A 25,849-nucleotide genomic window follows, 5' to 3' on the forward strand; every position below is an offset into this window, starting at 1 on the left:
GCTTACAAATTACTATTCTGTTTTTTTTAATTATTATTAGAAGACACATGGAGTTTAGTCCTGCCTTGGCCAGTGCATTCTGAAAGTGTGTTTCGGTCTGTAGCCAACAATGCATGTTATTGCAGATCATATCTCTCCACACAAGCTAAAGGCGCAGATGCCAACTTTTTCACGGCTTTTTCATGGACTGTAACGGCATTTGCTTATGTAGTAATTTTAATACAGAATTTACTCTGATGAAATTATTCAGACACTCCAACGCCCCCCCCCCCCCCCCAAAAAAAAAAAAAATCGAATCTGCACGAGCCGTGAAAAAGGCGCGCCGTTTGCATCCCTGTAATAAACTCACAGGTTAACCGACTTTATGGCCCTGTCACACTATAGCGTTTTGTTCGACGTTTGGTTGCGTTTTTAAAAATTTGAGAAACGCCGGGGAACGTCGACGTTCTTCAAATTAAGTTTCTAGGTCAACGATGTCTTGTAACGCTTGGGTAACTCTCAGCCAACGTTCCCTCAGTGTCAGGCGACATTTGTGGTCCAAAATAGCAGCAAAACCTAGCGTTCTCATAGCGTCCACAGCGCTTTGATAGCGTTATCATAGCGTTTGGGTAGCGTCTGCCTTGCGTCCAGGTAATGTTCTGGACGTTACACAGACGCTGGAAAAATTCAGAACGCTGACAGACGTTAGAAAGATGTTGAAAGAGCGTTACATGAGCATTAAGAACGCTCGGCGAACGCTGACGAACGCTGAAAAACGTTGGCGACACGCTGGACAGACGTTCGATGGACGTTACACAGGCGTTAGGCAAGCGTTACCCAAGCGCTAGGCACGCGCTGGACACTCGACCCTGATGGGCCGGCGTCCGCCTAGCGTCCAGGGAACGTCCTGACTTTCGAGTAACGTTCGAGTAACGCCCGCAAACTTTCGTGTAACGTTCCTCTAACGTGTAAGTAGCGTTTTGATAGAACGTCCTGAATTTTTGTGCACACCCAAAACTATTTTTCACCCTCAGCGTTCGCCGACATCCCTCGACGTTCCCCAACGTTTGCCGACGCTCGTCTAACTTTCTTGTAACTTTTTTTCTAACGTTCTCGACGTTCCTCTGCGTTTCGCAACACGTTACTCGAACGCTGGTGAGAATGTCGTAGTGTGACAGGGCACTTAACCGGCTAATGAGGCTCGGTGGTCGGTCAAGATTTTTTTTAGTTTTCGTCATCCCTAGCATAGACTACTTATCAAAACTGAAATTTTTAAGTAAATATTCTCAGATTCAGTTCATTCTGCCATCCATATAAAAGGTGAGAATATGTAGATCCTTGGCAACAAATAATTTCAATAATAGCTTTTGGGAGCATTTATTTTTGTTATGTGATTAATCACGGTAACAGAACTGACACAAACCTCTGGGACAGGTACAAAAAAATTAACAAAAAAATCGAAAAATCTCTTTTCTTAATGGCATTTTCAATTTGTGACATCATATGTCCATTGTGGTTTCCACAGTCTTGTCATTGAACATGAAAAAGTTTCAATTCCACCTTTGTCCAACATTAAGAATCATGTCTGAAAAAAAGGTCTCTTTTCAGTGGAACAGCCATTTTTGCTCATTTTCGACCCTAAAATTTGCTACAAAATGCACATTTATAAACCAAAGTAGTCAAATTTTGAAATGCAAGGTAGAACTGATGTTTTATCATATGAGACCATAAAAAGGTTTTAGAAATCTCAAAATGTAAACAAAACACGTCCGGACAAAAAAAAAAAAAAAATACGTTTTCTGTGAAATTGACTCATATACAGAACTGTACAGTGTTCACTCACTTGAGGATTTTCATATGCAAGAATAAAAATCACTTTTTCACTAAACAACATTCACAAAAAATGTGTTTGCAATTAATTGGGATCCACTGTTTATCATTTCAACCGCGCATCAGACCCTCGGCCAACTGAAAATGTCTTTCATGCACTTTTCTCCCTCATGAGAATTTTGAAAAGTTGGCAAGTATGTATTATTTGCACTAACATTTTAATATTGAATAAACAAATCAAAAAATTGTGTATAATTACCTTACATCCATGCTGTGGGAAAAGTTTTGAGCGAAAATTAAAACTAACTTGGAGTGAAAAAGGTGAAATAATCTGTGATGAGGGCGGCACGGTGGTGTAGTGGTTAGCGCTGTCGCCTCACAGCAAGAAGGTCCTGGGTTCGAGCCCCGTGGCCGGCGAGGGCCTTTCTGTGCGGAGTTTGCATGTTCTCCCCGTGGGTTTCCTCCGGGTGCTCCGGTTTCCCCCACAGTCCAAAGACATGCAGGTTAGGTTAACTGGTGACTCTAAATTGAGCGTAGGTGTGAATGTGAGTGTGAATGGTTGTCTGTGTCTATGTGTCAGCCCTGTGATGACCTGGCGACTTGTCCAGGGTGTACCCCGCCTTTCGCCCGTAGTCAGCTGGGATAGGCTCCAGCTTGCCTGCGACCCTGTAGAAGGATAAAGCGGCTAGAGATAATGTGATGTGTGATGTGAATCTGATGAAGCTGGCAGAGACTCTGAGGTAAAGTGAGAGGAGGCGGGAGGGGTCAAGCATCACTGCCGCCTCACAGACTCACTTTCCCGGGTTAAACTCCCACCACTCCCCCTCTCTCTACACCGCTCCCCCTCTCTCGAGCTTTTGCTTTGTTTTCACTGAGTAACCATTTTGATTTGTAAACTAGAGCCGTGATTTCTCCTAGAGTCTTTTCTCCTCAGAAGGTTTAGCCTCCGATGCTAACCTTTTCACCACAGCCTTCATAGCGTGCACATGCGCATCCAGGAAGCAACAGATGGCGCGAGGCCCCGTTGCCACGGCAACCTTCGTCACTCCGTCGCACGTGCAGTGACACCATCACCACTCACAGGTTTAATATGGGGAAAGCAATGAGCTGGGTTGTTTTTTCTTCTTCCCCATGTTTATTTACTTTAAACACACACACACACACACACACACCAAACTGATGATCAGGTGCATCTTTACGCTCGATCACGGAGGCTGCCATCTTTCAACTCTTTGTTTGAAGCGAGCTTACGTACAGCTATCTAACAAGCGCGTTCATTGGTTGTTACAGAGCGATGGGCCAATCACGTACCTCGTTTCATCTCAATGACGGAATTACTGAAAGTCGGAACGAATGGGATAGGAATGCGGATTTTTGAGCGAAAAATCGGAAATTTTTTTTTTAATTTTGAGGTGAAAAAAGCGGAATTCCGCGAATTCGCGGAAAAATCACATCCTTGCTGTAATTCCACCCAGTATTAATGGTCTAAAAACAATTTCTTCACAGCCAAAAGAAAGTGATTTAACACTAGTGGATACACCAGAATTTGCTTATACTTTTCTCTGGCATATCATGGAAAGACAAGTGAGCTCACTGACTAGATCAGTTTCTTTCATTCAAAGCGCCACCTGTACACACAGATAAAAGTTATGGGACACTTGAACACCACATCCTACTCTTGAATGTCCTACTCAAGATCACAGACAGTCTGAGCTCCTTGATGGGCTAAAGCAGAATGATCTCGCACCTGCTAGTCAAGTTGTACAACCCCAAAATATTTCACTCCCCAGTTCTGAGGGGTCAGGAGTCACGCATGCACGCACACAGTGGAAGGGGAAAAGCAGCACGGAGACGGAACAATTAATCACTTATGAACTGTTTTATTTATATTTACAACATTTATATTTTAAAATGCAATAGTTTGACAGTATTCTTGATACGAAAGTCCTTAGGCTCAAATAGAGCGATTAATTTACATACATTAAAAACCCACACACAAGTACAAAATCCTTCAGCTCACTTTAAAAAAAAAAAAAACAGCAAGTTGGTAAAAAAGATAATAAATAAAGGCACGAAGGTTCTGATAAGGTACTGTTTTTTTTTTTTTTTCAGTGTACTAATGACTTTGGGTTCCAATGAATACAAAAAGAAACTAAAACAAACCCACAAAGAGTCCATCACACAGACCTGTAAACATTAAATGTATACCAAAACACTTTTCGCAAAGTAACAAACCCAGTCCTTATTAAAATCCATTGCCATGTGGACACTGTACACTTAATAAAATGTCCAAGTTGTCTTCTTAAAATACAGCATTTACTTTGAAAGAAATAGTCCTTCCATCACTTTTTGTTCAGTCCTTTTCTGTTATGAATGGCATTGTTATTGCAACTGGTCTTTCTATTTATGTCGTCGTGATGTCCATCTTTTATGAGACCGAGTTCTTCATGCTCAAAGTATTCTTTGAAGAGCTTCTGATACGTTGGGTGAGTTGTTAGCAAGTCATACAATGCACCTAAGAGGGGAGAGGGGAAGTGATCAAACATTGTTCCACAGTGCTATCGAATTCTCAAATCTGGTCAGAATATTGGTGTTGAATAACTACATTTGTGACAATAGCACGACTCGGACAGTACTGCCAGCTAGAATTTAGAGCCGACGTTTAAATTGATACTGGTTCTAAAAACGTTACAATTTATGTACAACCCCGATTCCAAAGTTGGGACAAAGTACAAATTGTAAATAAAAACGGAATGCAATAATTTACAAATCTCAGAAACTGATATTGTATTCACAATAGAACATAGACAGCATACCAAATGTCGAAAGTGAGACATTTTGAAATTTCATGACAGCAACACATCTCAAAAAAGTTGGGACAGGGGCAATAAGAGGCTGGAAAAGTTAAAGGTACAAAAAAGGAACAGCTGGAGGACCAAATTGCAACTCATTAGGTCAATTGGCAATAGGTCATTAACATGACTGGGTATAAAAAGAGCATCTTGGAGTGGCAGCGGCTCTCAGAAGTAAAGATGGGAAGAGGATCACCAATCCCCCTAATTCTGCACCGACAAATAGTGGAGCAATATCAGAAAGGAGTTAGACAGTGTAAAATTGCAAAGAGTTTGAACATATCATCTACAGTGCATAATATCAAAAGATTCAGAGAATCTGGAAGAACCTCTGTGCATAAGGGTCAAGGCCGGAAAACCATACTGGGTGCCCGTGATCTTCGGGCCCTTAGACGGCACTGCATCACATACAGGCATGCTTCTGTATTGGAAATCACAAAATGGGCTCAGGAATATTTCCAGAGAACATTATCTGTGAACACAATTCACCGTGCCATCCGCCGTTGCCAGCTAAAACTCTACAGTTCAAAGAAGAAGCCGTATCTAAACATGATCCAGAAGCGCAGACGTCTTCTCTGGGCCAAGGCTCATTTAAAATGGACTGTGGCAAAGTGGAAAACTGTTCTGTGGTCAGACGAATCAAAATTTGAAGTTCTTTATGGAAATCAGGGACGCCGTGTCATTCGGACTAAAGAGGAGAAGGACGACCCAAGTTGTTATCAGCGCTCAGTTCAGAAGCCTGCATCTCTGATGGTATGGGGTTGCATTAGTGCATGTGGCATGGGCAGCTTACACATCTGGAAAGACACCATCAATGCTGAAAGGTATATCCAGGTTCTAGAGCAACATATGCTCCCATCCAGACGACGTCTCTTTCAGGGAAGACCTTGCATTTTCCAACATGACAATGCCAAACCACGTACTGCATCAATTACAGCATCATGGCTGCGTAGAAGGGGCCGGTTCCTGAACTGGCCAGCCTGCAGTCCAGATCTTTCACCCATAGAAAACATTTGGCGCATCATAAAACGAAGATACGACAAAAAAAAGACCCAAGACAGTTGAGCAACTAGAATCCTACATTAGACAAGAATGGGTTAACATTCCTATCCCTAAACTTGAGCAACTTGTCTCTTCAGTCCCCAGACGTTTACAGACTGTTGTAAAGAGAAAAGGGGATGTCTCACAGTGGTAAACATGGCCTTGTCCCAACTTTGAGATGTGGTGTTGTCATGAAATTTAAAATCACCTAATTTTTCTCTTTAAATGATACATTTTCTCAGTTTAAACATTTGATACGTCATCTATGTTCTATTCTGAATAAAATATGGAATTTTGAAACTTCCACATCATTGCATTCTGTTTTTATTTACAATTTGTACTTTGTCCCAACTTTTTTGGAATCAGGGTTGTATTAACAGTTCATTCACAGGGTATGGAAGACTCAACAAACTTGGGTGGGGGACCCCACAGCCCAAACATGCTATGGAACAAAGAAAATGCATAATTTTTATGGTCAAGTTTTTTGTTTAAACATTTATGGAACAAGTCTCCAGGTTTTTGTAGGAGTCATTAAATCTTTGTAGATTTTTGAACAGGATAAGTTGCATGTCTTTGTACTCACCCTCTGCTGGTGGTCCTCGATTAGTCAACTCCGAGTACATCTCTGCAATGTTGTATTGAGCAGCTCCCACCAGTGCCGCCATCAGGCCAGAGAGGTCCTCTGCACTTAGCAAACCATCACCATTACTGTCGTACAGCTGCACGCACACACACACTTTTTCCAGTATACTCAAGGCACAGATTTAATTTGAGCACAATCACATGAAGATTTAACTGAAAACAGTGGAAGGAGGTCTAATCCATCCATCCATCCATTATCCATAACCACTTATCCTGTGCAGGGTTGCAGGTAAGCTGGAGCCTATCCCAGCTGACTATGGGCGAGAGGCAGGGTACACCCTGGACAAGTCACCAGGTCATTGCAGGGCTGACACAGACAACCATTCACACCTACGGTCAATTTAGAGCCACCAATTAACCTAACCTGCATGTCTTTGGACTGTGGGGGAAACCGGAGCACCCGGAGGAAACCCATACAGACACGGGGAGATCATGCAAACTCCACACAGAAAGGCCCCCGTCAGCCACTGGGTTTGAACCCAGAACCTTCTTGCTGTGAAGCGACAGTGCTAACCACTACACCACTGTGCCACCTGGAGGTATAAATAAAATGCTGGTAGAGGAGCATCAACTGTTAAAGACTCCATGTACTATTCCAAACAAAATCACAATGGAAAGGGCTCATTGCTCCCATGTTCATGAGCTAGTTACCAAAATCTTTACATACATGACAATGCACATGAATACACCAGTACAAGTACACATTCTGGCCCCAATTGCTTGCTTGACAGCAAGCATAAAATACACATGTTCAGCTAGTCAGGTAACTGATGCATGACCACCTCGGAAAACACTTTACAGGATTGGATTTTGACATCCATGCAGAGTTTGACAGGCTGAAATCTCTTTACATGTGCATCGAGATGCATGTACAGTCCCCTCTAAAAGTACTGGTACATCAAGGACAATTTTTTTTTTTTTGCTAAACTCCAATGTCTTCAGTTTAGGAGATCAAAAGACCAATGAAATGATGGATCAGAATTTCAGCTTTCACTTCCTGATGTTTATATCTAGAGGTGTTAAAACATGACAAATTTTGTTTGAACCTACCCATGATTCAAATGATTAAAAATACTGCAACACGTGACTGACCAGTGTTTCTCGTTGCCCATGTGCGCCCTGTTAGTTTGTTAAAACAATTAGCAGCTCTGTATGTCTAGTCATGGTTTGAGTCCTGGGTTTTGCCTGCATTTGTTAAAAAGGATAAACCAACATGAAGACCAGAAAGCTGTCTATGGGAGAAATGTAAACCATTCTGAAGCTGAGAAAATAAACTTAAAAAGGCCACACACACACACACACACACACCAAAAACAGTGAGTGACCTCACCAATAACCTCCACAGGGCAGGGGTGAAGGGCTCACAATCTATCAGTCCATGAAAGGCATCAGAAGCAGAAATACAGGGCCCATACCACAAGATACCACAGTATGAATCAGGACAGCTTGAACTTTGCACAGAAATGAGCTACAAAAGTTCTGGAACCAAGATTACTCTGTACCAAAGTGACAGAAAGGCCAAAGTGTGGAGAAAAAGGATCTGCTCACGATTCAAAGCATTAGAATATATCATCCAAGTATGGTAGGCGTAGCGTCATGGCTTGGGCTTGCATAGCTGCTTCTGGAACAGGTTCACTAATCTTTAGAAATGATGTAACTCATGATGGTAGCAGCAGAGTGAATTCAGACGAGTACAGAAATATTCTGACTTAGCATACAGTTAAATTCAGGGGGAAATATGGAATTGGACAAGATAATCACCAGGTTATAACTCAAGTGAGCGTACATTTCATCTCCTGAAGACGAGGCTGAAGGGAGAACCCCCCCCAAAAAAGTCCCTGAAACAAGGTGCAGTACAAGCCTGGAGAAATATCACAAAGGATATGCAATGGGTGGCACGGTGGTGTAGTGGTTAGCGCTGTTGCTGCACAGCAAGAAGGTTCTGGGTTCGAGCTCAGTGGCCGATGAGGGCCTTTCTGTGTGGAGTTTGCATGATCTCCCCGTATCTGCGTGGGTTTCCTCCGGGTGTTCCGGTTTCCCCCACAGTCCAAAGACATGCAGGTTAGGTTAATTGGTGGCTCTAAATTGACCGTAGGTGTGAATGGTTGTGTGTCTCGATGTGTCAGCCCTGTGATGACCTGGTGTCTTGTCCAGGGTGTACCCTGCTTCTCGCCCATAGTCAGCTGGGATAGGCTCCAGCTTGCCTGCGACCCTGTACAGGATAAGCGGTTATGGATAATGGATGGAAATGGATAGCTGAAATTCTGATCTACTGTCTCATTCATCTTTTGATATCAAAACTAAATATCTTCAGTGTATAGCAATAACAAAACGATTGGCCTTGTGCCAATGCTTTGAGGGAACTGTATATACACAGATGTAACAGACTAAATTTATAGACTTGATAAAATGCAAACAATTCCACCGACTGTGGAGTTCCTCCAAGCGAAAAATATTAAGTTATATTTGTTGTGTGGTTAAGCCAATAACTAAGCCATTGCGATGGTTGTATTGTGGGTATTGTGGTTTCTGAAGGTATTATCTACATGCAACCTGATAAAAGGTGTAGAAATTCCAGCACGGCAGCCACAGGCCCTTTTGTCACCAATACAAAAGGATCCATTACAGCTCTTGAACATGTATTTAAAACCACACACACCATGAATGCAGTGTGAAGGAGAGACTCTGGCGTCCTAAGTCCTGCAGCCGTACACAAGCTCAAACAAAGCTGCCTCAGATCCAATGAGTCACCCTTTTTAAAAAAAAAAAAAAAAAAAAAAAAAAGACACCCCACACAATTTCATTAGTGTAAATGGCATACAAAAGTCTACTTTATATATTATATTTTACACACAAGTTGTGGAATTGATATTTGCATACGTGTGCAGTGCCACACACACTACCTTGGAGTAGAGGGAAAAGATTTGTGCCGATGTCCGTCCATCTGCGAGGCCCAACAAGGAAGTCAAGTGATCAGCAGTGATCGATACCTGTCCTGAGTGACACCTGTCAATCATTTTGTTTATCAAAGTCTCCACTTGGGCCTTATGTAATCTGGAGAAAGAGACACAGTAAATGGAGGACAGTGAGAGAGAGAGAAATGCAAGAGAAACTTGTAGACATGCATCTTTTACATGTTCACATACCGATTTCAATGAGACCGGTTGAAATTTGGCAGCTAGGAGATAGAATGACAGTATGTAAACATCGGAGTCAAACAAAATTACAAAAAAAAGTAACTGATGCACAGACACTGAGATAGTCAAAAATATGCCATTTTCTCCATTTTGTTTCAAGGCAGTGGCGAATAATCTTTTCCCCATTCTTATGACATGAACGCAAGTTCCGGTAGCGCACGTGCAAATGGCTGAAGAAACCAGCAGCTCGGTGCAGGAAACCGATAGCAAGACACCAAAAAAGTAGATGCAAGGCCGAAGTAGTACAATTTTAGTCTGGCTAACGCGACTTCAAAGCTCTGCGAGCATTTGGTCTGGCAAAGATATTAAGCCCAACCGTTTCCCAAAGGTGTGGTTGACCCGCCTCCCTGAAATGCCTGTTTGCTACTGGTCGAAGCCAGAAAAGGCTGTGACGAAGCTTAAACCAATCACATCACTCTTTCCTCTGACGCATGTGATGCGACGGAAACTGCTTGAGTAACAGGAAGATAAATACCTCCAGGGCTGCTCTTTGCTCCGTTTTCAACGAGAACTTCCCGTTGAACGCTTTCAATACAGCATCTACCGCTGTGTCAAAGGCTTGCCGCTGCTCCATGTTCGTAATGTTTCTAGTGAATGAAGCGCTTCCGGCATAGATTCTGTAAACAATCTATGGCTTCCGGTCGCAGTTCTACTACGTCACTGCCTTGAACACGCCTCTACCCAGGGCCGTTGGAGATGCTCAAAGTTGATTGGCTCCCGATTTTTCAGGAGCTTGGAAGAGCTGGAGATAGCTTGGCCTGGCCAGACTAAGCTCGCAACAGGCCCTCGTGTTGTGTCACGCTTAGGATGGGCGGGCCCAGGCTAGTACAATTTGCATTTTTGTCATAGAATAGAATGCCTTTATTGTCACTATACACATGTACAACGAGATTAAAGCATCTCCAATAACAGTGCAAACAGCGTGTGTGTGTGGGGGGGGGAGTAAGGTGCACAGTCTGAGGTGTATGTGTTGTGTTACACATTATGGAGTGAGGTATTACACAAAGTATTGCACAGAGACAGTCACATTATAAATTATTGCACAAGAGAGTCACACAAGATAAAATATTACACATTATGAATTATTGTAAGGCAAGGTGCACAGGCTTGAGGTGTATGTATTGTGTGTAAGGTGCACAGTCCTGAGGTGAATGTGTTGCGTTTCACATTATGGAGTGTGGTATTGCACATTATAAAAGTATTGCATAGACAGTCATCTTATAAAAGTACTGCACATTATAAATTAGTAAAATAAAATGGACTATAAAGTCAGAGCATATCCGAGTTCAGGGCAGTTATGGCTTTTGGAAAGAAGCTGTTTTTTAACCGATTTGTCTTTGTCCTGATGCACCTGTAGCGCCTCCCTGAGGGCAACAGGTCGAACAGATCAAAGCCAGGGTGGGAGCGGTCCTTGATAATATTCTTATTCATATTGACCAGTCTGCCTGGGCTACGTGGTGTAAAGTCAACCTGTTTATGTCCTACTAGGAAAAAATAATAAAATGCCATATTATGAAAACAGATACCGACATTAGGTACCAAAATAAAATGGATAAGGAAATTATTTCTTCTATAGTTGCCATGTATCTTTAAAGTATGGGCAGCCACTGAAGCTTTAGAGAAAATAAACCAGGCAAAGAAACCATGTTGCCCATAAAGGCAAAGCCAAAAGTAGCAAATCATTTCTATTTTATGTTGAAGATTTTCACTTACACAGCAATCAATTCCATTAAAAAAAAAAAAAAAAAAAAAAGTTATAAAACTTTTACTGCACAAAATTCTTGGACATACCCAAGCTTTCAACTCCTTCAGGAGGCAATGACATCACTTCCCATTTCTATTTTATTTGCTCGTTTTTATTGAAATGGGTAATTTTTGTCATATGTGCTAGCTAACACTAAAAATATTTTTATGCCCAATGCTGTAAGCATAATTCTTACGACCCTGACGTCGGGGTGAGGCGCAAGAACAGGCGATACTGATTTGCGTATGCGCCATGTTATAAGAATAGGGAAAATTTCTTACAACTCATCATAAGAATAGCCACTGCCTTGTTTCAAAAGTGGAGGTTTTCAAGGGTAAAACAACACAAAACAAAAGAAAAATGAAATCCCCTACCACACTTACAATTATGGGTGCTACTGTAATTTTTGGAAAGCACTCCAGTAACTTGTTTGATTTTTCATTCAAGTTGAAAGAATCCAAGTACTAAATTTAGGATTATATTTTACTTAAAAAAAAGTAAATATAGCTGTTTTGAAATACTGTAACAACCGCAGTCATTTTGTTCACTAATAACAGGCAATCCAAGTCAAAAGTTTTGACACCTAATTAAATGTTTCGTGTATTAAAGTAACAATGTCATTTCTCTTTGCTTAGTTGAGCAGTTCTTGACATATGGATTACTACAATCGCGGAATAGGGCTATTGACAATTTTTTTTTTTAAATCATTTGATCTCAAATGCCTTCAGGCAGCAAGAAATCGCATTAATTAACTTTGGACAAGACGCACCTGTTAACTGAAACACATTCCAGGTGACTACCTCATGAAGCTGGTTAAGATGATGCCAATAGAGATCTTGCAGTCACGTGACCGGAAAGTACACAACCGCCATCTTGTCGGTCAAAAACACCGCTGAATACTGCTGCACTTGTGTACAGAATGGATCAATTTCAACCGATGGACTACACGGCTCATTTTTCTAATGAACAGATAACTAGATACATGTCTAAAATAAACGATCTACAGATTTGTGACCCTTATGGCTTACCGGACGGAGTTTTCACGACCGGATTTTGAACTGCCAGCGGAATACCCGGACGTGTATATTACCTCATTAACTTTCCCTCGCTGTTCAGTGGTGAAGCACTGTGTGCTTATAAATCTCTGGACAGTTTTCTTTATAGAAATTCAGGATTTGTCAGCGACTCAGATGTGGCATCTTGTAAACAAGAAAATAATCCTCACTGGATGGGTAAGTCACTTAAGTATTGAGTATAGCACTGACCAGCCGATTATAGAATAAGGTAATTCCAAATCGTCCGTGTTGTTTACATGGATCTGGCGTTGGAGAGGTAGAGGCTTGGCAGTGGAGATTTGAGTGGCTGTTTTCTGAGCTTAGTCAACAGGCCGGCTCTGCAGCCTCGCTTTTGCTCCCGGCGCCGCCTCCTTCGCTTTGCTTCTGATAACAATCCACGGAGACCCCGCTGGTCTCGCCCGGAATGTTTTTTTTTTCTCCTCGTCCGGAATGTTGTGCATGCGATGGAAATCACTACAAACCGTCATTTTCTGCTGGAAACCAATGTCCAGCAAGTCCATACGGTTGTAGTGGATATTGAAGTCCGGTACAGACGAACAACACGCAAAAATACACACAAAAAACATAAAAAACGTGCACAGGTAGGGAGAGCTTGTAGCCGCAGCCGTTGTAGTAGAATTGTATATAGTAGGGTTTTCCAGAAGAAAAGGTAGAAGTAGAAGGCGGAATATGGCGTTTGACCGACACGATGGCGTCTGTCACAATCTGGATCGGCTGTGACGTCACATGCAAGTGCTCCATAGTGTACAAAGTGTCAAGGGAAACGCTGGATACGTGGAAACTAAAATATGAAAAATTTATGTTTACCGCATAATTCCATACATGTTCCATATGTTGATGTATTGAGTCTTGTTCTACAAATGTTGAAACATTTGATTAGTGCACACACACAGGAACATGTGTGGACCTGATCATTTATGCAATTACAAACCGATAATCCTTTTATTACAAAAAAAAAAAAATCCAAACAAAAAACCCACCCACTCCTTACCGATCAAGAGCTTTAGTTAAGTGTTAAATATCGTAAGAGGGGGAAAATATGATCTCAGTGATCATGACTTTGGCATGGTTGATGGTGCCAGACAAGCTGGTTTGAGTATTTCAGAATCTGCAGATCTCCTGGACGCGTCTGAGAATGATGCGCAAAAACAAAAACCCAATGCACTGAAGCCAGTCACTGATACCCCTTTTCCACCAAATCAGTTCCAGGGCTGGTTCGGAGCCAGTGCTGGTTCACAACTCGTTCAACTTGCGAGCCAGCTGAGAACCAGTTTGCTTTTCCATAGCTCGGGGTGCTAAGGGGAGCCACGTCATTACGTCGCTGTATACGTCAGTTACGTCGCTGCGTTTGCATAAACCTTGGCGCGAACATCGAAGCAACAACACAGTAAAGAAGCAACAACAACAATAATGGATGACTTCGCATTTGTACAGCTGCTGCTTCTCGTCACTTAAAAATGGCGGCCTTTCGCGGTCTTGCTATTGCTGTTGGTCTTAACAACTCTGCCACCCCCCCGCTGACATAAGCAGTTCTTTCTTCTGGCCCAGCAGAGAGTTGGTGCTCGCCTGGAACCGGTTTTTCTGGCCCCAGAGCCAGTTCTGTCAGTGGAAACAGAAAACCCGGTTCCAAACTAAGCACTGGCCCCAAACCAGCCCTGGAACTGATTTGGTGGAAAAGGAGCATTAGTGGCAGGTTCCACTCCTGTCAACCAAGAACAGATTGGAGAATCTGCAGCTACAGTGGTACAGGCTTACAGAAACTGGACATTCATCAATGAAGCGATGAATTCTGTGCCTAGCATCGCCTCGGATTCCTATTCTTGGCTGATTGCTATGTAATCTGACGTGGCCTACAGTAACCCACCTGCCTCAAGGTTCGACACTCTGCTTTCGGAGATGCTTTTCTGTTCAGCACGGTTGTAAAGAGTGGTTATTTGAGTTACCCGTCAGTCTGGCCATTCTCATTAAAAGGAGCTTCTGTCCACAGAACTGATGCTCAACAGCCGTTTTTGTTGGTTCTTCCACACCGTCCTGTGTAACCTTTACAGACTGATGGGTATGAAAAGCCCGGGAAATCAGCAGTTTCTGAAACACCTGAAAAACCAGCTGATCTAGTACCAACAACCATACCATTGTCAAATCACAGAAGTCAGCCCCCCCCATTTTGTGGTTTGATATGAATATCAAGTACGCAACTGCATTCCACATTAATACTTGATTTCCAGGACCCGTTAGGTATACGGGTGTACACGCACAAACACAGCTTACCCTTGACATTTGAGCATTTTCAGGGTTTCCTTGGAAGGAGACTCAAGTGGAAGAGAGAGGCCGCCTAACTTTGTAACAGGAAAACGCCCCTCCATCACATAGTCTGTGGCGGGAACTCCCAGGACTCTGAAACACAAAACAAACAAAATGTTCAGGCAACGAGCCCCTAATAATGCTGCACATCAGAAAATCCATTCCATAAAAAGCATATCATTTATACACAGCATATTTAAACAGCATCTCGAAATGTTGCATGCATCATGTGACTTACTCAGCCATGAGTTTCTGAACGTTATCTGCAAATAACTCCGGGTTCTCCTTTTCCTGCTGGGAGGGTGTGTAAACTGGTAGGAACTACAGTGAAAGAATTAATACGCATTTTATTGCTTTTGGTGGAGTCAAGATGACGGTTGTAGAGAGACGGCAGTCACAGAAGCCCATACCTCCACTGTAACGTTGCTGTAGAACTGAGAGGCAGTGTACCAGAGACTAGCAATCCTGCAACGTAAAGAATGCCTGAGACATCTTTAACATCAACGTACAATCAATCATGGATTTACTCCTGATTCAGCTGATAAACCCTCAGGTTATGGGACACGAGAACAAGATCATAATTGCTATAAAATTAGACCACAGCATCGTTGAATTCTCAAATCCTGATTACTCCGAAGTCGTTTTGTAAAACGGCAGTTCTGACAGGTTTATATTAACACGCTCGTTCTAGTGCACAATGGTTTCTGCAGAAACCAATTAGAAAGGGACTTGTACAGCAGACACACTACATAAATACATTTCTCGTGTATTACAGGATTATAATTTGGTACATTTGGAAAGAGTCTCCAACATCAGGGCTTTGCACCAGTCAAAGGTTAAGCTTTCAGAGATGAGAAACGGACACTCCAGAACTGATTTTTGGGAACAAGACAAGCTTTTTTTGTGCCTTATTAATTTCAAGAGAAAGGACAAGAGAGAGGCTGGGGAGAGAAAGTCTGTTTCTAGCTACTAGAACAAGATAAGAACCAACTTCTTCTGCAGCCATTACACAATATTAATCATCATTATCAGGAGTCAGTGGTGGATATTCGTCCCTAGCATCACTAAGAAGCGTGACGTGGACTAATCGTTTTGTATGAAGTCCTTGATTACTGGAGCCACAAAAACTTGCTTACACTTCAAATAAGTACCAGTCAAAAGTTTGGACACCCCTACTCATTCATTAGGCTTTTCTGTATTTTGATGATTTCCTAGATTGTAGAATAATACTTAAGACATCAAAACTATGAAATAACACATGGAACATGTATGAAATTATACAATAAACAAAAATGTTTGACGTTTTAGATTGTTCAAAGTATCCAGTGTTTACCTTGACGCTTTGCACACTGTTGGCATTATCTTAACCAGCTTCATGAGGTAGTCACCTTGAACGCTTTTCAATGAACAGGTGCCTTGTCAAAAGGTAATTAGTGCAATTTTTTTGCCTTCTTAATGCGTTTGAGATCAAACAGTAAATATAAATACAGTAAATAGCCCTATTCCACAACTGTAATAATCCATATTATGTCAAGAACCGCTCAACTAAGTAAAGAGAAACAACAGCCATCATTACTTTAAGACATGAAGCGCCTTTTAATGAATTAGAGGTGAAAGTGGAGCAAAGGGAAAAAACCCTGAAATATGGGGAGCGGGGCAGCGTCGCCCGAAAATATTTTAATAACAACATGCAAAACCCTGCATTCTAGTGCCTTTTTAGTACTTATTTTCACTAAAACAAGTTATAACTCAAGCCTTTTTCTTTCATGTACATTAATGATTAACATGTCAATAATATCACATTTAATTCCCCGAGTTAATGAGTAATTTTCAGGAGTGCATTTAGAAAACGCGGCGATTTTCCTGCTACACAGTTCATTACTTTGAAAAAAAATCAGACAGTTGAAGGTAAAGTCAGCAAAATCCCAAAACAGTCCTGTTAAAAAGTAAAGGTCTGTTAGAGTTTCTAAAGCTTTCAGGTTTCAATGTTGGGGACATTGAGCCTCGTTTATCAATCTTTTAGTAGAGTTGTGCGTTTGCAGAAGCTAAAGTGAACTAAAAACTTTCCAATTCAGATTTATGCGAGTTGAAGCCAATTGTTTACATTAGTTCGTATTATCTGTAAATTTAAACACACCAATGAATACCAAATTTCTCATGTAAATCAGGGGCATAGCTAGGATTTTTTTTTGGGTGGGGGGGGTGTCACACTGACTGGCAGCCTGAGTGCATTATGTAACAAAAAAATAAAATTACCATCGCTAGTTTTAGGCAGCTTAGAAACTGGCTCTTCCATTATTGCTGTTTCTTCCACGTTTTCTTGATGTGTTCTAGAAACGGCACTAAAACTTGGCTTTGAAGCCACAAAATGCAACTTTGAGATATATATATATATATATATATATATATTGCTTACCTCTCTTCACGTCAAAAGAAGGAGGAAAGTTTTGCTTGTTTTGACATGGCGAATTATTAACAAGAGGAAATGCTTGTAATTCGCAACTAAAAAGACTGCAGCTACACTGGCAGCTTGAACATGCTTTCTAGTGCGATTGTTGCGCTTGCGCAGAATGGTGTCAGTCCTGCGAAGGCGCGCGTGCCTAACAAGCTCCAGCACATACGCCGTTAACAAAGAACACCTGTCTAATCAATTAACTATGTTTGGGCTATTTAAGGACTGCGCCCATGCAAGGATGATGCGAAGTATTACACCACATCTAGGAACGCGAAAAATCAGAAAAATAAAATGTCTCCATTCTAGGGTTGCCACCTGTGTCTGACAAAAATCCTGGACATTTCGATCATCCAATTGACCTTTTTGCTTGTAAGCAACGGCGCCCTTCGCACATCTAACCCAAGACAAAAATCGTCCTTCTACGCTGAAATTGTATTGCTCTAATTAGTAAAAATGACGCTTTTGCTAGTTATTTATTTAGTTAATTGCTTTACATAATATAGCAGGTCTTCATTATTTTGGTTTATTTCCAACAGTTTTTGGTTGTGGACACCTGGGGGCAGTAGTGGGCACAGGTAAAAGGGGAATACATAATTAAGTTCTGTTTGTTTGCTTATGTGGAATAAAAATAAATAGTCTAATTTTTCATTGTATCTAAGAATACCTGAATGTAACAATGTAAGGTGTAGTGTCAAACAGCTTACCTGATTGCTTAGAGTGTGGTGTGTGCTTTGCCTGTGCCTCTGCTGCTTGCTGCTCTTGGCTAAACAAATACATAGGAGGACATGTAACTGATATAACTGGGCACATACAGTACATACAGGAGTATGTACTACACCAGGGCTTTTCAAAGTGTGGGGCGCGCCAGAGTTCTTCAGGGGGGGGCGCAACATGAGGAAAAATAAACCAGAATAAGTTATTATTACGGACATTTAGCGAACTTCAGCTAGCCTTTGCCAGAGACAAAATGGATCGATTTTTAGTACCTAAAGCTACAGTGAGTGAGGAGACAGAGTCTGGGCCAAGCAAAAAAAGAAGGAAGTCTGACCACGATTATTTAAAAGTTTGGATTTTCATGGACTGGATCTGAAGATGCTCCACTGCCACAGTGTGTTGTCTGCCAAGAGGTGCTAGCTAATGATGCTATGAGATGTTTAAAATGTGTAAAACAAGATTTTTTTAAAAAGCACAGGTGTTTAAAATGTGTAAAAAAAAATGTTTTAAAAAGCACAGATGTTTTAAATGTGTAAAAAAAGATGTTTTCAAACAGCACAGATGTTTAAAATGTGTAAAATAAAAAAAGTGTACAACCATTTTTTTAAATAAGAATGGAACATTAAGTATAGCAACAACAAAAATTGAGAGGGTGGGCGCTGCTGTTTATTTGCTCTCTGAGGGGGGGCTGACTCTCCCACACTTTGAAAACCCCTGTACTACACTATATCATTTAATTCACTAAAACCTTACCTAATCTTCCATTTATATTTGGTGTTTTTCTTTGCTGCTGCTGTGAGTCCTGGCTGATTTTCAATGAATGTCTTGAACTCAGTACAGGACAACTGAAAGTTTAGCCTGACTTGAAGCTCAGCCTTCACCACTGCAACAGAGAGTCTGTTTCTTTTATCAGTCCAAGCCGGTTCCAGGCTAGCACCAACTCTCTGCTGGGCCAGAGGAAAGAACCGCTTACGTCAGCGGGGGGGGCGGAGTTGTTAAGACCAACAATAGCAAGACCGCGAAAGATCGCCATTTTTAAGCGCCGAGAAGCAGCAGCTGTACAAACGGGAAGTCATCCATTATTATTATTGCTGTTGCTTCTTCCGTGTTGTTTTTGCTTCGACATTCGCGCCAAGGTTTATGTAAACGTGGCGCCGTAACTGACGTATACAGCGACGTAAGTGACGTATACAGCGACGTAAGTGACGTATTCAGCGACGTAATGACGTGGCTCCGCTTAGCACAGCGAGCTACGGAAAAGCAAACTGGTTCTCAGCTGGCTTGCAAGTTGAAATACACATTTTGCCCATCATGTACAAAAAACCGGGACATTCAGTGTCCCGGATTTTTATTTTTTTTTTCCGGGACAGACCATGAAAATCCGGGACAATCAGGAAAAACCGGGACAGGTGGCAACACTACTCCATTCGGAAAACCGGAGATTTTCAAGAGTTTTGTCAAATATCCGGATTTCCGGGTCATTAGCAGAAAAAAATCCGGAGGAAAATCTAAAAATCCTGAATTCCGGGAAAATCCAGAACACTTTCATGACTAATGAATTTAACCCCCCCCCCCAAAAAAAGGAGAAAAAAAAAAAAAAAAAAAACACCCCCTCACATTGAATTTGAAGGTGTCCAAAGTTTTGACTGGTACTGTACATCTATCCATCTCTCTCAAATATTATATACTGTACTTACCATGAAGTCCCTTTCCAAGTCCAACGCACAGTGTCCTGCAAAAAAAAAAAAAGACTTTGAAATGAATACCCCACAACTAGTCTATTAACATGCATCCAGATAGAAGTAACAAATTTACTTGTATAAAAAGAAAAAGCTAAAGTATGTGGATTTAAAAATGATGGTTATGATTTTATTATGCACTGTTTAATACCAGTTTAGGAAGTTTGTCTGTTAACGTCTGCTTATTGAGGCGTGCATTTGTCACCTCATTGTCATTTTACTGTTTAAAATGCTACAGATACATGTCTAAATTTGCCCCTTTATGTTGGAAAATGTGATTTAAAAAAAAAAAAATCACTTTATGGCCTTTTCAAATGCATGTCCAGCTTGGAAATCTACTCAAAGAGGACAGGCTTTCAACTGCCCAATTATATACACATGGCATTGTGTTACATTTCTTGCTTACTATTTTATTAGGGTAGTGAAGCAAGACTGGCTGAACTGGCACGCCGGCCAAGAAAGCACCTGAGAGACAAAGAGACGATGAAAATCAAGTAAGAATCCAGTGTTCCAGTTGTGCTCAATATCCTTTACTCACGTTACTTTACCATCGCCACTTACCAGGCTTGAATTTGATGAGGACTCGACCATTTGTGGTGGTTCCTTCAGGGAACATTAGCATCTGCAGAAACACAGATAGTGTGTGAACAGGTGGTCATAGTCACACACATGAAACAGCTCAGCAAATCATTGCAAGAGTGCCTGCTGCCAGTCAAGGACTCCCGGATGACTTGACCTCACGTCATACCTGAGGCCAGTAACCATTGGAAGTGAGCCTTTCTTTGATTTGAGACACGCACTTCCTCCTCGACTCCGGATCCTTCCGGCTCACCAACACGGACTGGTTAAACTCCAAAAGCGCTGAGAGAGAAAGGAAGAACACACATTCTCATATATATGAGTGATTCCACGCTTATGGGTACTGAAATGGGGACATGAACTTATTTTTAAAAATTCGCCTAAAACCATTTCTTTTTTTTTTTTTACCATCAGGTCACAAAACATGTAATCTTTAATGAATGATATGTTAAAAGATAACTAATTTTCTGAGATGTAATAAAAACATTTATATGCCAAAGTCAGAACGTAAACAGAAGTGTTGTGGACATATATATTCTCAATTTTAACAATGTAGAATTACTTTTTGAAACATAGGAAGGTGATGTTTTAGCAAATATAATTAACAAACATGTGTAGTAGAATAAACATACACATTCTTTCAATAAGATTAACATGGTATAGAGCTAGATTGTAATTAATTTGTAACAGACACGAGATGGACAATCGTAACAGAAGTAATGTAACATTTTGGAACTCATAGGCTTGACTTTGGCATATAAATGTTTTTATTACATCTCAGAAAATTAAAGTTCTCTTTTAACATATCATTCATTAAAGATTACATGTTTTGTGACCTGATGGTAAAAAAAGAAATGATTTTAGGTGAATAAGTTCATGTCCCCATTTCAGTACCCATAAGCGTGGAATCACTCATATATAAATAAAATCATAAACTCTCCCAGTGTTTGGTGAATCTCTTACCTCCGATAACTGGCAAATTGGCGTTCTCAGAGCGCGACACCACTGTGGGCAGTCCCGCTACACTGAGTACCAGCATGTCCAGAAAGCCACTGTGGGGTGCCACAGCCAGCACGGGTGCCTCTTTCTGGGTCGCCTGCTGACCTTTGACTTTTATCCAGACGAAGCCTATGGAGAAGAACACGGATCGACTCAGGAGTACTATGATGGGATGAAAAACCCATCGCCTCCAGCCTTGGACCGGTTTCACCCTTTCCTCCTGCGACAGACCAGCTAGCCGGAGCCGAGCAATGGGCCACATGAGCAGGAAGAAAAGGGTGGCAAGAGTTACACGAACGGGGACCAGGACACAGCCCAGTATGATCCTCTGGAAGGAGAAAAGAGGAGATGTTTGTGGATTTACACACAGCAAGGATTTCACTTTTTTTTTGATGGCTGGTTTACAAATTTTCTTCAGCACTGAAGGAAAACTTTTTACACCAAATGGGCCTAGACTGAGCACTAATACTGTGGAGATAACTTTTTTTTGTATTTTACATCCAAATGTGGCTAGGGAAATTAAACTCCAGCTTATCTACATACTTCATAATGACATGCTTGAACCAAGTCATGCTCAGAAAGCTCAACTTGACTGAAATGAACAGTGTTTAATGTTCTAACAAACTCTAAAGACGACGTGTTGTTTAGAATACAGCCATTATTAACATCACATAGCATTTACAGTGCTTAGCGTAAATGAGTACACCCCCTTTGAAAAGTAACATTTTAAACAATATCTCAATGAACACAAACAATTTCCAAAATGTTGACAAGACAAAGTTTAATATAACATCTGTTTAACTTATAGCATGAAAGTAAGGTTAATAATATAAAAACTTAGATTACACATTTTTTCAGTTTCCATCAAATTAGGGTGGTGCAAAAATGAGTACACGCCACAACAAAAACTACTACATCTAGTACTTTGTATGGCCTCCATGATTTTTAATGGCAGCACCAAGTCTTCTAGGCATGGAATGAACAAGTTGGCGACATTTTGCAACATCAATCTTTTTCCATTCTTCAACAATGACCTCTTTTAGTGACTGGATGCTGGATGGAGAGTGATGCTCAACTGGTCTCTTCAGAATTCCCCATAGGTGTTCGATTGGGTTCAGATCAGGAGACGTACTCGGCCATTGAATCACTTTCACCCTGTTCTTCAGAAATCCAACAGTGGCCTTAGATGTGTTTTTAGTCATGTTGGAAAAGTGTACGACGACCAAGGGCATGGAGTGATGGTAGCATCATCTCTTTCAGTATAGAGCAATACATCTGTGAATTCATGATGCCATCAATGAAATGCAGGTCCCCGACACCAGCAGCACTCATGCAGCCCCACATAAGGACACTGCCACCACCATGTTTCACTGTAGGCACCAGGCGTTTTTCTTTGTATTCCTCACCTTTGCGACGCCATACAGTTTTGAAGCCATCAGTTCCAAAAACATTTATCTTGGTCTCATCACTCCAGAGTATAGAGTCCCAGTAGTCTTCATCTTTGTCAGCATGGGCCCTGGCAAACTCTCGGCGGCACGGTGGTGTAGTGGTTAGCACTGTTGCCTCATAACAAGAAGGTTCGAACCCAGTGGCCAGCGAGGGCCTTTCTTCGGGGAGTTTGCATGTTCTCCCCATGTCTGCATGGGTTTCCTCTGGTTTCCCTCACAATACAAAAAGACATGTAGTTAGGTTGACATGGGGCGGCCTTGGGCTGAGGTGCCCTTGAGCAAGGTGCCTAACCCCTGACTGCTCCCCAGGCACTGTGTGTGGCTGCCCACTGCTCTGGGTGTGTGCACGTGTGTTCACTGCTTCAGATGGGTTAAATGCAGAGGATGAATTTCACTGTGCTTGAAGTGTGCATGTGACAAATAAATCTCTTTTTTTGTGCCTGGGCTTTAGGAGAGGCTTCTTTCGTGGACGGCATCCATGCACGCCATTCCTCTGCAGTGTACGCCGTGTTGTGTCACGGGAAATAGTCACCCCAGTTTGGCTTTCTACTTCTTTAGATAACTGCAGTGAACTTGCATGCCGATTTTCTTCAACCCTTCTCATCAGAAGACGCTCCTGTCGAGGTGTTAACTTCCGTGGACGACCTGGACGTCTCTGTTACCCCTTTTCCACCAAATCAGTTCCAGGACTGGTTCGGAGCCAGTGCTGGTTCACAACTTGTTCAACTTGCGAGCCAGTTGAGAACCAGTTTGCTTTTCCATAGCTTGTGGTGCTAAGGGGAGCCACGTCATTATGTCGCTGTATACGTCAGTTACGTCGCTGCGTTTGCATAAACCTTGGCATGAATATCGACGCAGCAACAACACAGAAGAAGCAGCAACAACATAATGGATGACTTCGCGTTTGTACAGCTGCTGCTTCTCGTCGCTTAAAAATGGCGACCTTTTGCGGTCTTGCAATTGTTGTTGGTCTTAACAACTCCCCCCCCCGCTGACGTAAGCAGTTCTTTCCTCTGGCCCTGCAGAGAGCTGGTGCTAGCCTGGAACCGGTTTTTCTGGCCTCAGAGCCAGTTCTTTGTCAGTGGAAACAGAAAACCCGGTTCCAAACTAAGCACTGGCCCCGAACCAGCCCTGGAACTGATTTGGTGGAAAAGCGGCATGCGAGATGGTTGCAGTTCCATCTTTCCATTTTTGCTACAGTATTCTGACTGAGAAGTAAAGCTTTGCTGATCTTCTTGTAGCCTTCACCTTTGTGGTGGAAAGAAATTGTTTTCTTTGGGGAATTCTGAAGAGACAAGTTGAGCATCACTGTCCATCCAGTACCCAGTCACTAAAAGAGGTCGTTGTTGAAGAATGGAAAAAGATTGATGTTGCAAAATGTCGCCAACTTGTTCATTCCATGCCTAGAAGACTTGGTGCTGTCATTAAAAATCATGGAGGCCATACAAAGTACTAGATGTAGGAGTTTTTGTTGTGGGGTGTACTCATTTTTGCACCACCCTAATTTGAGGGAAACTGAAAAATGTGTAATCTAAGTTATATTAAACTTGTCAACATTTTGGAAATTGTTTGTGTTCACTGAGATATCGTTTAAAATGGTCCTTTTCAAAGGGGGTGCACTCATTTACGCTCAGCACTGTATTTGCTCAATAGCGAGACATGTCGTCCAAAAACAACATGTTGCTATTATTAATGTTCCAAGAGAACTGTACTGTTTCCTATCTATCCATCTTGCATGAAGGCATGTTCGCGTGCACACAAGATGCGCTACATTAACGCAGACTTCCTACAACATCTGCACCATTTTCGGACTGACACGCCTCACAAACACGGACACCCGAGCCATGTCTATCCAGCCATCCATCCAGCCATCCTCATCGCCGTCGTGAAAGAACGTTTGTTAGTGAAACATCTGCAATTATTACACTTTAAAAGGAGAAACCTCGGCCTTGAGCATCCTGCGCAAATTATGCGCAAAAGGTGGCGCACGAACTCCATGAAGCAAAGAATACGCGCGAGCCGACCTTTACTACATAAACACTCCCTCCCTCCCAACCACGACATTATTTTTAAAACCCTCGCAATTTCATTTAAAAAATATATATATATTTCATACCTGAATTTTTTGAGCCGTGGTCAGTTTTACTTCATGAACAAACGGGTGAGGATGTTTGTAGGTCGGGGAGGGTCCAGTACACCTCTCCATGGTCACTATAAATAGAGAGAATCCTCAGGAAAAGCTATTTAAAGTAAAGTCTTCCTGGAGCAGAAGAAGAAAATGTTTGTTTCCTGTGTAGCAAAGAAGAAAGAGTGTCTTTGCAGGAAGTTTTGTTTGGCCACAACACTCAGGAGCAGTGCGTTCCCTCCTCCATCCACATGGCTGAAGAAGTGAGATGAAGCAAGAGAAGGCTTTTTAAAGCCTGCTGTGTTACCTGAGCCCTCCCCATCCACTAAACTCACCCTGTCATCACCGCCATCATATCAGCCTGACATCTCTTGCAGTCAAACCCGTCGCTGTGAGTAATATAGAAACCAATACACGCCCCGAATGACGCAGTGCAGCTCCGAGACCAAACTCAGGAAGTTTCTTCAGTATCGAAGAAGGGCTCTTTTACAACCCCGATTCCAAAAAAGTTGGGACAAAGTACAAATTGTAAATAAAAACAGAATGCAATGATGTGGAAGTTTCAAAATTCCATATTTTATTCAGAACAGAACATAGATGACATATCAAATGTTTAAACTGAGAAAATGTATCATTTAAAGAGAAACATGAGGTGATTTTAAATTTCATGACAGCAACACATCTCAAAAAAAGTTAGGACAAGGCCATGTTTCCCACTGTGAGACATCCCCTTTTCTCTTTACAACAGTCTGTAAACGTCTGGGGACTGAGGAGACAAGTTGCTCAAGTTTAGGGATAGGAATGTTAACCCATTCTTGTCTAATGTAGGATTCTAGTTGCTCAACTCTCTTAGGTCTTTTTTGTCGTATCTTCCGTTTTATGATGCGCCAAATGTTTTCTGTGGGTGAAAGATCTGGACTGCAGGCTGGCCAGTTCAGTACCCGGACCCTTCTTCTACGCAGCCATGATGCTGTAATTGATGCAGTATGTGGTTTGGCATTGTCATGTTGGAAAATGCAAGGTCTTCCCTGAAAGAGACGTCGTCTGGATGGGAGCATATGTTGCTCTAGAACCTGGATATACCTTTCAGCATTGATGGTGTCTTTCCAGATGTGTAAGCTGCCCATG

General features: G+C 41.8%; 1 protein-coding gene across 3 annotated transcripts; it reads right to left on the minus strand.

Annotated features, from left to right (window-relative positions):
- Positions 1–3,687: 3,687 nt before the first annotated feature.
- Positions 3,688–25,102, minus strand: lpcat4 (lysophosphatidylcholine acyltransferase 4). 3 transcript variants are annotated; one of them, XM_060916980.1, is made up of 13 exons: positions 24,713–25,102; positions 21,113–21,476; positions 20,319–20,431; positions 20,132–20,192; positions 19,977–20,035; positions 19,529–19,563; positions 15,073–15,127; positions 14,901–14,983; positions 14,630–14,755; positions 9,248–9,398; positions 9,004–9,096; positions 6,286–6,421; positions 3,688–4,324 (listed from the first exon to the last, which is right to left on the minus strand). In XM_060916980.1, the coding sequence occupies exons 1-13, from the start codon at positions 24,800–24,802 to the stop codon at positions 4,152–4,154; spliced, it is 1,539 nt and encodes a 512-aa protein (XP_060772963.1). In that variant the 5' UTR covers positions 24,803–25,102; the 3' UTR covers positions 3,688–4,151. The 3 variants fall into 3 exon arrangements, with proteins under 3 accessions (XP_060772963.1, XP_060772965.1, XP_060772964.1); XM_060916982.1 differs by lacking the exon at positions 3,688–4,324 and having other exon boundaries at positions 6,289–6,384; XM_060916981.1 differs by lacking the exons at positions 3,688–4,324; positions 6,286–6,421; positions 9,004–9,096; positions 9,248–9,398 and adding an exon at positions 9,531–13,142.
- Between the last annotated feature and the right edge of the window lie 747 nt (positions 25,103–25,849).

The sequence above is a fragment of the Neoarius graeffei genome, chromosome 3, assembly GCF_027579695.1.
Source record: "Neoarius graeffei isolate fNeoGra1 chromosome 3, fNeoGra1.pri, whole genome shotgun sequence".
In the NCBI taxonomy this organism is placed as follows: Eukaryota; Metazoa; Chordata; class Actinopteri; order Siluriformes; family Ariidae; genus Neoarius; species Neoarius graeffei.